The sequence below is a fragment of the Ursus maritimus genome, unplaced genomic scaffold, assembly GCF_017311325.1.
Source record: "Ursus maritimus isolate PB19 unplaced genomic scaffold, ASM1731132v1 scaffold_16, whole genome shotgun sequence".
Taxonomy (NCBI): domain Eukaryota; kingdom Metazoa; phylum Chordata; class Mammalia; order Carnivora; family Ursidae; genus Ursus; species Ursus maritimus.
The window spans coordinates 43,910,049-43,925,006 of NW_024424008.1; the positions used below are offsets into that span (position 1 = coordinate 43,910,049).

General features: G+C 43.9%; 1 protein-coding gene across 1 annotated transcript; it reads right to left on the bottom strand.

The window, feature by feature from the left end:
• Nucleotides 1-10,923: 10,923 nt before the first annotated feature.
• Nucleotides 10,924-14,396, bottom strand: LOC103660607 (olfactory receptor 8A1). The gene has a single exon (XM_008688237.2). The coding sequence runs from the start codon at nt 14,220-14,222 to the stop codon at nt 13,293-13,295; it is 930 nt and encodes a 309-aa protein (XP_008686459.1). The 5' UTR covers nt 14,223-14,396; the 3' UTR covers nt 10,924-13,292.
• Between the last annotated feature and the right edge of the window lie 562 nt (nt 14,397-14,958).

A 14,958-nucleotide genomic window follows, 5' to 3' on the forward strand; every position in this document is an offset into this window, starting at 1 on the left:
CTCTTGATTTTAGTTAAGTGGTGTGTCACTCAACACCCCCTCTTATTCTTCTTTTTCTTATCTTTAGCTTATCCTTCAAAGATTTCTTTTATTTATTTTGTAATTCATCCCAAATAATTGAACTCATTAATCATCATCACCTATGTAAACTGCAAGACTTAGATCTTTTTATTTGTTTCTTTGTCATCAGTGACCACTGTGTTTTGATACTATGGCTTATGGTCACTGTGGAGGCTGTGTTCTCTAATGATTCTTTCCTGCTCATCCTTGGTTCCCGTGTTATAATGTTTGGTAGAGCCATGGCTTGACCAGGCGGCCTGGACTGACCAAGTTTTATGATGACAACAGCAACAACTCTTACAGATATGTCATAGCCCCTCCTCCAGCTCTCCTGAAATATCTCCTGTGTAATGGCTGGTGGATTTTGTAGTCATGGGCACTACCTTTGTAGTTGTCAGGCTTAGTATCTTTATTTCAGGTTTTCATTCATTTTATCTCTGTAGGTATCATCTCTGATAGGGGCAGGTCCAAAGTTTCACTACCTACCGATTCCATTTAAAACTGGTCACTCTCTCTTCCTCTTCTTTGCTTTTCACCCTTCCCCACTTCTTCAGCATTCATGCTCTTTTTAAAAAGATTTATTTATTTATTTTAGAGAGGGAGAGAGTGCAAGAGACCATGAGTAAGGGGAGGGGCAGAGGGAGAGGAAGAGAATCTTAAGCAGAATCTGCACTGAGTGTGGAGCCTGATGCGGGGCTCAATCCCACGACTCTGAGATCATGACCTGAGCTGAAATCAAGAGTTGGACACTTAACTGACTGAGCCACCCAGATGCCCCAGCATTCATGTTCTTCATAAATTCTCTTGGAACTTGAGTGTTGGGTAAACCATCCAATTTGAGTGTGCTGTTTTCTACTGGGGCTCTGAGTGACATTATCTTAGTTTTCTGGGCAAGCTCTCAATTTCCTTGACCTAGACTTTGACCTTGCCTCTTACTAGTTCCCTCTCTGGGAACTATTTTATTTCCCACCAGTCACTGATTGTGGCCCTACTATGTATGTAAAGATAACCAGGAAGCAGGAAATGATTCTTGCCTACCTTCAAGTATTCCTTCCTGCCTTTGCTTGTCTAGCTCCTGTGCCTTATTCACCCATGGCTAGGACTCTTTGTTCTCCCTACCTCACCAAATACCAGATTTGCTCTGCCCTATGGATCCTGTGCACTAAATCAGGTCTTATTTGCCCCGTAGCCAACAGGACAAGGAAGGACAGGACGCAGGAAAGCTAAAGATTAAGACTGATAGGTACATATCTCTCTGCTTCCCTCCCCCACAAAGAGCTCCTCTCCCAAAAGAGCTCCCAAATTGGGTTGGGAGTTCTCTGGGTTGCTCTTGCCTTGGGACACAATTCGTATACTTACCCCAAATTGCACATGGGATCCTAGAAACAGATCCAAACTCTGACATTTCTGAGAGAAATGGCTAGGCTAAAAGGGAAGCGGTCTTTTAAAGAGGTTGTATCTTAAGATTTCTTTATTATTTCTTGGGGGTAGTTTAAAAATTAAAGGCATGTCTCAGTAGTATCATGGTATTGAACTATATTTAGTGGAACTTTATAAGGGAGTCTACAAGATATGACCAGGAGGAAAATGATTGCCCCATCTGTGAAGGGGCCATTGGCTCTGGCCAAAAGCAGATGAATCCTGTGTAACTGGGCACCTATTCCTTCTGTGCCCCAGGATGATGAAAAATGGGAGGAATCCTTTCTCTTTGTCCACATTCCCTCCTGACTCATCCCCAAGAGAAAACAATGAGTCCTCTGTGTGGGGGCTAGAAGAGGGTACTGGTGCTGGTGACGTATGGCCCCACCCTGAGCCTTTTAGGACACGCCTGTCCTCAGGAGTTTCTTCCTCTTCAGAGTGCTCACCCTTTGCAGGGAAGACTACTACTGCCAGCTCTGCTGGTTTGTAAAGTCAACCTGGGGAAGTAGGGAGGGAATTAGAGAGTCCTTTTATGGTTACAGCTCCAAGGTGTTCAGTTTATCTTTTTAAAATATAGCTCTTGTGAGACAAATGGCCTACAGACTTCCTCTACCCTCTTCCTCAAAGATGTTACTCTCTGAAAGAATAATCATCTTTGGAATCTGGCCTGTTTGTACTTTTTTGGGGGGTTTATTACACTAACAAAAAGAGCTTGGAAGGGAAAAACAAGTATAAATACACACTGAGTATTGTGTGGGAGCAAGAGGGGAGGGCTGTTTTCACCCCATTAGGAAGATGGTGGAGGGGCTAATGACCAGTCACAGGATGTGAGAGCTGTTCTCCAGCCTGGAATGCTCTCTGCCCCCTCCCTTCCCTTGCGTGCTCCAATTGGCCAGCAGTGATGGTGCGTCCTATCAACTTCATCAGTATTTAGGCTGATCTTTATTTCGTTTTGTGTGGCTCCTGTCTTCTTTCTCAGTTAGTTCACCACTCAGAGTGTGGAGGGGAGGAGGGTTAATTATCAGTAGCCACATGTGTCAGTCAGTGTTCTCCAGAGAAACAGAATCAATAGGATTTATCTATCTACAATTTATTTTAAGGAATTGGTTCACGTGATTGTGGAAGCAAACAAGTCCGCAACTTGTAGGGCAGGCTGGCATGTTGGAATTCAGGTAAAAGTTGATGTTGTAGTTTTGAATCTCAAATTTCATGGGGTAGACCAGCAGGCTGGAAACTCTGGCAGGATTCTTTGTCTTGAGGCGAAACTCCTCCAGGAAATTTCTTTGCTTTTAAGGCCTTCAACCAATTGGATGAGAGCTGCCCACATTATGGAGAATAACCTGCTTAGAGTCAGATGATCATAAATGTTAACCACATCTACAAAATACATCCACACAACTTCTAGACTAGTGTTTGGTCAAACAACTGGATACTATAGCCTAGATAAGCTGACATACAAAATCAGCTGTCACAGTCTGCCCACTGTCAAGTTGGCATCCAAATGTATCTCCTTGAATTGTACTGAATCTCCACCATAAGACAATAACAAAGCTGTGCTTCTTCCCAACATGACACAGCCTGACCCATAAGATCAAGAATCACACCACTCTAGGGGGGGCGCCTGGGTGGCACAGCGGTTAAGCGTCTGCCTTCGGCTCAGGGTGTGATCCTGGTGTTATGGGATCGAGCCCCACATCAGGCTCCTCCGCTATGAGCCTGCTTCTTCCTCTCCCACTCCCCTGCTTGTGTTCCCTCTCTCGCTGGCTGTCTCTATCTCTGTCAACTAAATAAATAAATAAATAAATCTTTAAAAAAAAAAATGAATCACACCACTCTTAGCCAAAGCTCTCTTATTTTACTCTTCAGTAGACTCACTGATTTAGCCATATTCCACCTTTCCCTAAATACACTTGTGTTTTCTGTACCTCCATGTCTTTTTTTAAAATTTTTAAAAAATTTTTTTATGCTGCTTTCCCTACCTGGAAATCCTTCTCCCACTGTCTGCTAGTCACTTTCTACTTATCACTTAGGACTCGGAGCAAAGAGTTCTTAGCACACTGTGAAACTTAATCATGTATTTCCATAGTAATGATGTTAAGAGATAGGACATGGTTTCTGAGTGAAGACGGAATATAAAATAAAGGTCTGGCCAATTATCTATCATAAAAATAAAGACACACCACATATTATACACTAAAATCATTTAAAACATAAAGTCATAAAATAAATTGTATAAAACAGGAAATGAGCTACTCCTCAACAGACAACAAAGTGTGTGTGTGTGTGTACGTGCGTGTGCGTGCAGGTGTGTGTCACATAAAAGACTGCTACTATAAACAGGCTCATTCAAAATATAAATGCTAACTATGCCACATGTTAGCCATGTAAACAATAATGATGTCATTAGCCTTATTTGAGTTCGAAAATAATTTGGAGGATGTATTAAATTATTTTAAGATGTTTCCCAGTAACTTTTGAGCAGATACATAGATAGATATCGAGGTTGCAAGCAAACGTGGTTAGAGTTGTTTTGCTGACATTAGAGCATTAGTTTATCTTTTTAAAATATAGCTCTTGCGAGACAAATGGCCTACAGACTTCCCCTACCCACTTCCTCAAAGATGTTACTCTGAAAGAATAATAATTTCTGGAATCTGGCCTATTTGTACTTTTTTGGGGGGGGGTTGTACTACACCGATAAAAGGGGCCTGGTAGTGAAAAGCAAGTATAATACACATTGAGTATTGTCTGGAAGCAAGAGGGGAGGGCTGTTTTCACGCCACCAGAAAGACGGTGGAGGGACTAATGACCAGTCACAGGATGTGAGAGCTGTTCTCCAGCCTGGAATGCTCTCTGCCCCCTCCCTTTCCTTGGGTACTCCAATTGGCTAGCTCCCATTACAGCCCATGATGGTTCTTAGCTGCAAGAAACAATCTGACTCTGGTTAACTTCAGTAGGAAAGAAATTTATTGGAAAGATATGGGGTAATTCACAAAACTATACAGAAGCTAGGGAACCAAGTTTAGGAAATAATTAGGAACCATGGGATGCCAGGAGGCTAGAATCACAGTTATGGCCACAAGTAAGGAATGTGCTGCTTTAAGTCACACTGGACATTGGCCATTATCACTGGTCCCATTACAAATGTAACACTGCTGGCTGCAAGAGATTATCATCTTTGTCTTTCCATTATGGACTCAAAATTCTCCTTGCTTCTTCGTACCACTTGCTCTGGAAGCAAATCCTATGTGGGGGAATCTGATTGGCTGAGGTCTTCCTCTGTACCTTTTAGAGATCTGGGGAGCATTGTCTGGCTTTACTAGCTACCAACTGGGGAGAATTCAACAGTCAAACCAGGGCAGGTCTCCAGACAGAGAAGGGGGTTCTGGTGCTGGGGGGCCCGATATCAACTACACCCTATCCTTCAGGTCTCTGAATTTCACTTTCTCAGGGAAGCTATCCCTGATCTTGGAAATTCAGTTCAATTCCATTAATGCTTTCATCCAATCCAGTACTTTCCCTTGAAGCATTACCACACTTCTAATTTGATCTAATAATATCTAGGGCCTCTTTATGATAAATGTTGGGTGTGAGGTTTTACAATCATAGAGGAGGTGTGAATTCCAGGTCCACACACATGCAAGTGCAGGTATGGTTAGGATTCTCAGGGGAGAGGGTTTTCCTTTTTCCCTGCTTCCTTCAGAGCCAAGGCTGAGACCAACCTGTGTCCTTGCCCTCTGCCCTGTGGGAGCAGTTTTTTTCTAGTTCATTCTTTCAGGTCTCACTTTCTTTGATCATGGGTTTATGAGTGTGGTGGGAGGTGACATGGCCTCGAATCCCACTCTGTATCATGCCAGGGCCGCCGGCTTCACCTCTTGCCTGTCATGTGTGCAAATCCAGGTTCCTGGCCCACGGACACCCGCAGGTCAACCCTGGCTCCAGCTTCACATACACTGTCAGATTCCTGCTTTCTTACATTTTCCTTTTTTTTGCCCTCACAGAAACTTCCCTTACTTTCCCACAAACTATGCCATATAATAAAAGGTCACTTTAATATTGCGTATCCACTATTTTTATGTGTCTCTAGTGATAGGTTTCTTTCCTGCTTATATAGCCAGAAATATTTATAGTTTCAATATTTTTCAATTTAATGAGTGGATGCTTTATTTATTTTAAATTTAAATTCAATTAGCGAACATATAGTTCATCGTAAGTTTCAGATGTAGAGTAATAATTTATCAGTTGCATGTAACACCCAGTGCTCTTCACATCACGTGCTCTCCTGCATAGATGCTTTAATAATTATTTTAATAAACAGAAATATCTATTTCTCTTTTATGTGCCTCTTGGTCACTGCTGTGTACTTGCTGAATCTTCCATAAAAAAAAAGCCATTTTTCCTAAAATAAACTCAGAACATTCAAATTTGGAACTGAGATGGACTCTCAGGGTGGGGAGAGGTGATTGCACCAAGTGACTCAGACCCTGTCCTGGAGATTTCCCTGTCCCTTCTCTCTGCTGTCCACCCACCAGCATGCAGGCCTCAGAGGGCTGCTGCTTCTCCTCATCACCGGACAAATGACCACAACCTTGCTGCCCTATGGTGCCTCTTGAGACAAGGCCAGAGGGTTCCAACATGACTGTCTTTGAGGCTAGGGGATGGCAGAAGGGAAATAAGCATGAAGCATGTGAACAGAATACATATTATGAGCTGTTGTTTAATCATTATCAGCTTCAGGAGTCCCACAGAGGTGTCCACACCCCAGCTCCTGTGTCAGAGGCCTCCCTTGGCCCTCACTATGCAGGATCACATTTGACTTATCTACTTCTCGAAGTCCAAACTGAGGAAGGGATGCCAGGTGCTCTCTCTTTTTCCACCTATGCCCCTCTTCTTACAGTGTTGATTTCCTGGATGAGACTCCACTTATCTCCCAGGTGGTTGGCACTGGCAACACCTTTTCTCCATGGGAGAAGAATCCAGTGGGGCTCCTTTTGTTTCGACAGTAAATGCAGGTATCAGAATTTGCACTCAGGCCAGCCTGACAACAAAGCCCATGCAGTTTGCGCTCTCTGATGCTGCTATAAGGTCTACATTTCTCTGAGCATCTAGGTGATAATGATCACTTTGAGCCCATGTGGCTTTACACATGAATTTCCAATCTTAACATAAATAAGGACGCGGTGTCTTAAAAAAGAGCATGATCTTTTGACATGTACTGCTGAGATGTGCACTTGCGTGTTTGCTAACCCCTAAGTTACTAACTCCTGAGCTTGAACTAATTATTTCACTTTTGTTAAACTCAGTTTACCTTACCTGTAAAATGGAAACACGACCAATATCTTACGTACCAAATTGTGACGTCCTGATGCTCTTTCCATTGCTGGGTTTTTAGCATGCTGGCAGCCAGTCTCATGGGCATATTCCTTGCCCATCCCAACCCAACCTTAAATAAAGAGGTTGGAGAACTTCCTGGTGAAACCAACAAGCCTAAAAGGTGTATAGACTGATAAAGTGGCTTCCATGGGCATCTTTTAACTAAACAGTGCTTCTCAAATTGTGGTCCCCAACTTAGCAGCATCAGCATCACCTGGGAACTTTTTAGAAATACAGGTTCTCAATCCTTGCCCCAGAGCTAGTAAATCAGAGGCTCTGGGGTACAGCCCTGCATGCTGTCTTCCTAAGCCTCCTAGGTCATCCTGATGCAGGCCGAAGTTTGAGACCCACTCCTCTATCAGTCAGTGACATATTTATTTCAGTTTCAGTCTCAGGCCATGAAACGATTATGGTGCTCACTCTCCCTCAGCCACATGAAATTCAAAATATGATTTTAATATTTGAAATGAAGCAAAAATTACCTCTATTCTGAAATTAAAGTAGTTTCTGTTTTTTTTTTTAATTTTAAACTGGGAGATTGTGGAGATATTTTCTAAAATCTTTTTGGTGTCCTGACTTACTGGTGCCTAAGCACTTGCTTCATTGCTTTCAGCCTAGCCCCAAGTAATGAAACTTGGTCAAGGTAAGTAAGCTTCACGCTTGGAGCTGTCTTACTCTAAATTCCATGCGAAGACAGGAAATAAGGTGGTGGAGATTCCTACTGCATTACACGGTGGCAGCAACATACTGGAGGGGAACTCCTGGGCCAGGGACATCAGCGGCAGGAGGAAGCCCAAGGCTATGAACGTGACTCTCCATTGGCCACCAAGGCTTAAGACAGCATGCCCTACAGCTGTGTGTAGAAGCCACAAGATACTGCTGGGGGGTGGGGTGGGGTGGGGAGGCAGAGACAGCAGGAGGGATCCCAGGACAGGCAGGGTGAGCACAGGACGGCGTCAAGCAGCTGGCTCTAAGCAGTTATCTATGCTAGGAGCAGGAGATGCTTCTCTAACTGTCCAGGCCTCGGGTAATTAGAAGGAAGCTTGGCCTTGAGAGAGTCTTTGCTGGAAGAGGATCCAACTTCATCTGGGCCTGGTGCCAGCCTGCTTAGCCTGAGCTGCCCCTGAGCTGGTGGAGCTACACAACTTTGTGCTAAACCCTCACGGAGGAATTTTCAGCATGGCAATAGGGAAAGGGAGGCATTGGGCCAGCGACCCTCCGTAATTGGTGTGGGATTTGAGCGGAATTTGCTTAAATGTGTTGAAGTTTCTTATTTTGCGGTTCGGAACGAGAATGGAACCCCAGGACTCTGCTAGGGATGATTACAACTGCATTTTCTTCTTTTTCCTAATGAATGTTTTAGCTCTGAACTGTGGTTCCTATTCCCAAACTGTGGTGCATTTGACACTTAAGACTATCCTTTCCACACCCTTGCCCTGGACTTTTCCCAAGCTGTTTCAACTACTTTAGAGCCTTCCGAAAAGCTCTGGGCTGCATAGCAGGATACAGAAGTGCAAAAACCATGAACTTTGAAAGCTGCAGTCCAAAGACCGGGGACCACAGTATCAGTTTTTTGCTGTGTAACTTTTGAGGAACGGAATACACAAACGCATAATGGCCAGACCTTGTGTAAAAATAGAATTCTTACCCAGAACCTGTGCAGCAACCAGCCTGTGAAGCCTAACCACAGCCTCTGCACTAATTAGCCCAGAATGGTCAGCATTCAGCTGTTGACTGCCAGCTTTGCTGATTTCTGTCCTCTGTTCCAACTCCGGACCGGAGAAAGCCAAATACTTCCCCCACCAATCACAGAGCGAGCCCGCCTCTACTTAGCCAGCCTCCAGCTTCCCCATGCCAACCACCTCCAATTAGAACCCCACTGATACCCTTCCCTTTTTTTTTTTTTTTTTCACTCCCTGGCCTCCTTATGAGTCTCTTTACCAAAGGCAAGCGACAGTGGCTGGCTCCTCATTATGGCAAGCTCTGAATAAATAGCCTTTGTTTGTTTTCATTTGGTGGTCTTTGTTTTTTCCACACTTTGGACAACTCACTCAGCCCTATTTTTCTTGTCTTATGTTTTTTTAAGATTTATTTATTTATTTGAAAGAGAGAGGGCACGTGTGAGTGTGAGTTGGGGAAGGGCAGAGGGAAAGGGTGAGAAGCAGACTTCCCACGGAGTGCGGAGTCCAATGGGGCTCCATCCCGTGACCCCATGACCCCAAGATCATGACCTGAGCCGAAATCAAGAGTTGGAGGCCCAAACAACTGAGCCACCCAGGTGCCCCCTATTTTTCTTATTCGTAAACACTAAATAAGATGATCTCACAAGATGGTAAGTATTGATTGCTGTTGACCGCTAAGATGCCATTTTAAAGAAAAACACTTTATTGAGGTGTGATTGACATGCAGAATGCTGTACTGAATGTACTGAATGTATACAACTTGATGAGCCTGTAGACAAGTATACATCCACGAACACCATCACCACACTCAGTGCCATGAACATGTGCATCGCCTACGAAAGTCTCCTTCTGTCTCCTATGTAAAAAATTTTTTTTGTGACAAGAACACAACATGAGATTTATCGTCTTAGCAAACTTTTAAGTATACGATACTGTATTGTTAGCTACAGGCAAAAAAAGAAAGAGACCCTTTGGGGTTTTTAGGCTGAGTGTACTTCTCAGAGGACACATGAGAGAGATGTTCCTTGTGTACACACCCCTTCTATCTCTAATGGTATGAAAAATAAGTAAGAAGCTTATGCACTCACATAGTCTTCCTCTCATTTTAAGAAAGCTCTATGCCACACCCATAACAAGTAGAAAAAACCCCGAGAAAGCTGAAATTAAAGTTATCTCCAGCTTAATATGCTTTCTCATAAAGAATAGTCTTCTGCATATAAATTTGAATTCACTCTAAAAAAAAGATGCTTTGTAAAGTGTGATAGGAAGGACAAACTTATCTCAACTGTAGGACTTGCCAGTCAGGGAGAGAAGCAGTTATGGGCAGACACATGGGCAAAGGTCACCTCCCTCCCTAACAGCCTTCTAGACTTGGTGAGAGGTGTTCCAACCCTGGCCCTTCTCTGGCTGTGCCCCTCCCCACAGAATGAAGAGATCTAAGGGGATGTGCTCAGCCAGAACCTCTGTACCTCATTCTGGACTTGTTCTCAATGTTGGAATACCAGAATTCCCTGCTCAAATACCCTTTACCTGCTTATAAGGCTCTTCCCAAGGTCCATCCCCTCAAAGTAGACCACAAGCTGGTTGTTCACCCCTAGACCAAAGGGATGACCAGGGGATGGCTGCACACAGGGGATATGGATGGAGCTTGGACACGAGGATATCCATCAATGCGTCTTCATGAGGCCCCTTGCGGAGGGGGCCAGATCTGGTGGTGAGACGTGGAGGGAGCACGCTGTGGCTGTGGGCAGGGGGCTGGAGACCAGGCAGAGCCTTCCTTTAATATCACATTCTGGTGCAGAATTCTTAGCATTCTGAGATTTCTAAATTTGAACCTGGCATTTTAGCTTGTTGCAAAGGTATATTTGTCAAGGTAGGAAGAAGAAAATATTTAACACTCTGTTAGCTTGATTTTTAACTTCCAAATATTTAGAGAATCTTTCTCCAGGCCTCACAGATATTGAAGGTGGGCCTGCCTGTCTCCCCATTCAGCAGTTCAGTGGCCAGCTCTGAGCCAGGGCTCTTGGGGCATGTTGACTGGTATGCACCTGGGGGGTGAGTCTAGAAAAAGGAACTTTTATTTCTGTTTCTCATTTCCCCACTCCCTACCTCCATGCGTCTTCTCTCTCTGGGTAACCATTCTTTTTTTTTTTTTTTTTTAAAGATTTTATTTATTTATGTGACAGAGAGACAGCCAGTGAGAGAGGGAACACAGCAGGGGGAGTGGAAGAGGAAGAAGCAGGCTCACAGCGGAGGAGCCTGATGTGGGACTCGAACCCGGCACGCCGGGATCACGCCCTGAGCCAAAGGCAAACGCTTTAACGACTGCGCTACCCAGGCGCCCCTCTGGGTAACCATTCTAACCTACTTAATGTATATTTTATTTTTTTTCTTTTTAAATGTGTTTTTTTTCTGGTTTGTGTACATGTTATTTTATATACATAAATAATGTGTTGTAGATCTCACACAGCCCTTGAGTTCTAGGCTCTATCTTCCGTAGCTAATCCTCTGCTTCTCACTGCTGCCAAGTCTCTGCCACAGCCTGTGCTTTTACGTACCCAGTGGTGGGTGTAAAGAGAGAGCTCATTGTTTTAATTTGGACTGCTCTGATTAGTAATTGGTTTAAGCATCTCTTCACATGCTTGGCGGTCCTTCAGGTTTTGTCGTGTAATGTGTTTGTTGTATATACCTTGCCCATTTTTTCTGTTGATGTTTTTCTTCTTGCTGGTTTGCCTGCGTTTCTAATATATGCTAGTTAGATATCGTCTTCCATTCTATTTCTATTAACTCCATCCCCTGTGTCTTTTGCTGAACAAATATCCTAATTTTTGACATAATGAAATTCACCAATTTATTTGGCTTTATGGTTTCTCACCTTCAGCTAACAAGTATTTTCCTACGTTTTTTTCTAACCAGCAGGCCTCTATAGTGGTAGCAATCTTATCTCTGGAGAAAGGTCAGGAAAAAATGGGTAGCCACTTGGGAATGGCTCTTTCAATATCCATTCTACTCTCCTTCTGGTCAGGTTAAAAACTAAAAATTACATACCCAGATGCTCTGGTAGCTGGAGCCCTGGGATGTGAATTAATTGGCACTGGAGAGGTGGTGGGAGGGGGATTCCCACATTTCATTGTGATCAGAATCACCTGAGGGTTTATTACAGCACAGATTGCGACTAATTCTATAGGCCTGAAGCCTACAGAGGGCCTAAAAATTTGCATTTCTGACAGGTTTCCAGGTGATGCTTAACCTAGGTTCTATTCATGAGTGTGAGAGGCAATTTTCATGGGGACAGCAGGGACAGGGGCAGTAGGACCCCTAGGTCATGTCTACTGTGGAGTCACTCTGGGTGCCACCTCACCCCTTCTCCAGTCATCCAAAAATCTGTAAGCAACTAGTTTCCTGTATTAGATTCCTTTCTGCTTGACAAAACTAGTTATTTCTGTTTCCCATAATAAACCACTGCTTGATACAATAGCACACCAAAAATAGCTATAAATGACAAGAGGATGTCCATAAATCCTTTGCCCTATGTCAGGCCGCTAAGTCTAACCCTTTTATCCTTGATACCATTATAAGCAAGGGGAGCAGGGAGAAACTTTGTCCCATGGCGAATGGATTTACCAAGTGAGGCCGACAGTAGATCTATCAGTTATTTAAGCAGGACAAGAGATTTTGCAGCAATGTGTAACCTAGGGTGACCCACCCTCCTGCTTTGTCTGGGACTGACAGATTTCCTGAGATACAGGGCTTTCAGTGTTAACGCTGGGAAAGGGCCCGGCAAACCGGGTCAAGTTGGTCACTCTAGTGCAATCTTTCCTTAGTCATCTTGAAGAAGCTGTCTACAAAGTGAAAGAGGCTAGGGCAGGTGATCAAAGGTGGGGACCTGAAAAATTATTTTTTGGAGATATCTGAAACTGGAAAAGCATAATTAGGTCCAGCTTAAAAGGCTGTTCAAATGGAGTGTCAGCCTAAAGATGAAGGGATAATGTGTGAGAGTTGACTGTGGGCTCTGAGTTAGATTTGGATCCCAGTGTGGTTTGCCAGCTACATGACCTTAGCAAGTCACTGAACCAAGTTTCCATATCTGTGAGATGGGGATAGCAACAGTACCTACGTGTTGTGAGGCAGCATTGAAACAATGCATATAAAGCATCTAGGGGAGTTGCATGGCTCAGAGTAAGCATCTCAAACCATGTGACTGGCTCTTACTATTTTTATTGCTACTATGAAATTACATAAAGGGATAATGTAGAGGTTCTTGGGCAGAAACAAGTAGAGAGGCGTGAAGAGAGGAGAGGGGGTCTGGATGAGCAAGGAGCTGTGTCTCACTTCTTGGTGACTTTCACACTCACCTCTCTCTGTCCTGTGTACTCCCCGGCACAAAAAAAATAAGAACTGGATTGAGTAATATTTACTATAGGGAAGGTAATAAAACAATGGATGACTTTCAAACTCAATGTTGAAAGTTTAAAATTTATGTTAAATTACAGTTAAGATAGTAAATGTTTATCCAAGGATTCGGGACGGAGAAAATGGATCTCAAGTGAAAGAAAACATGAACTTGAAATAATTTGATTTCAAACAGAAATGAGAGTCCAGAGAAGTAGAGAAGGAAGAGGGAAGAAGGGGAGGAGGCATTCATCCAACCATGTAGTCAAGCGCCTATTTCCCATCATGGTTGGATAAGTATTCAGGAGGCTTCCCTCTGGTTTTAAAACAACTTAATTTTCAAATTGAGAAAGAATAACATTTACATCAAAACACCTTTCTCCTCAGTGTTTTCTGCATGGCGGCCTTTACCTCCTTATTCCTCAAGCTGTAGATCAGGGGGTTCAGCATGGGGATCACTGTGGTGTAGAACACAGAGGCCACGTTCTCCTGGGCCAGGGAACTGGCTGTGGAGGGTTTTAAGTACATGAATGCAGTAGATCCATAGAACATCCCCACAGCTGCAAGGTGGGAGCTGCAGGTGCTGAAGGCTTTGGACCTGCCCTCAGTGGAGCTGATGCGGAGGATGCTGGAGAGGATGAAGACATAGGAAATTAGGACTGTTAAACTCGTGACTATGATGTTGAATCCAGCCAAAAAGAAGACTGTCATCTCAATATCATAGGTGCTAGAGCAGGAGAGCTTCATGAGAGGGAGGATGTCACAGAAGTAATGACTGATAAAGAGCTCACAATAGGACAGTTTTAACATGAGGCCAGTCTCTACTGTTGAGCCAATGAGCCCCATGGCGTAGACCACAGCCACCAGCAGGAAGCAGACTTGATGACACATGATGACATTGTAGAGCAAAGGGCTGCAGATGGCGACATAGCGGTCATAGGCCATCACTGTCAGCATGTAACACTCGGCAATGACAAACACAAGAAAGAAGTAGAGCTGTGACAGGCACCCTGCATAGGAGATGGTATTCTTCTCTGACACAAAGTTCACCAACATTTTCGGGGTAATGACAGAGGAGTAGCAGAGATCCACAAGTGATAGATTGCTGAGGAAGTAGTACATGGGGGTGTGAAGCTGAGGATTCAGGCAAATCAGTGTGAACATGCCCAGGTTCCCTATCATGGTGACCAAGTAGATCCCAAGGAAGAGGAAGAAAAGTGGGAGCTGGAGCTCTGGCTGATTTGTCAATCCCCTGAGGATGAACTCAGTCACTGTAGAGTGATTTTCTGCAGCCATTCTCCTGTGTTTGGGAGCCCTGTGGGGATGGGAGAGAAGAGCCCATGAAAGGCTGCATCTTGGACTTTTGGGTGAAGCTAGTTTTGAGCACTTGGGGTCAGTTGGGCAATCCTGGGCTCTTTCTTGATGAATCCTTCCTTCATCTTGCTGTTTGCTGGGAGAAAGACCAGGCTCTGGGTGTTTCAAAGATCATGAGGATGAGAGGAAAAAGGGGGCAAGATCTGGGACTTTCACCACCTTTATGTTTCTCAAATATCCTACAGCAATGGTTCTTAAAGTGTATTCCCTGGATCAGCAGCGTTAGTGTCATGTTAGGGATACAAACTCTCAGGCCTCACCCAGGACCCACCAAATCAGAAACCCTTGGGGTGGTGCCAACAATCTGGGTTTAACACTCTTTCCAGGTGATGCCGATGCATGCTTAGGTTTGAGAACCTTTATCCTATAGGTAACAAGCAGCATATTTTGTATTTTGTGCTTGGAGATGTATTTTGCTTCAGAAATAAAATTTCCTTGTCATCTGTGCAATTCCCAAATAGTCTCTGAGTGTGAAAGCACAAATACCCATCTCAAATCCACACAGTGTCAGGGTAGTATGGTAATTACAATTGTATCACTGAGTGACAAGTCAATGTCTGTATCTGAAAGATGAAGATGAGAACAAAAAGCCTCGATAAATTAGACAGTAATGGTTGACAGGCAAGATGGGTGCCCTCATGTCAAGGGAGAAAAACTA

Excerpts from the sequence above, each read along its gene's own strand:
- LOC103660607 (XM_008688237.2), bottom strand. The coding sequence starts at position 14,222 with ATGGCTGCAGAAAATCACTCTACAGTGACTGAGTTCATCCTCAGGGGA.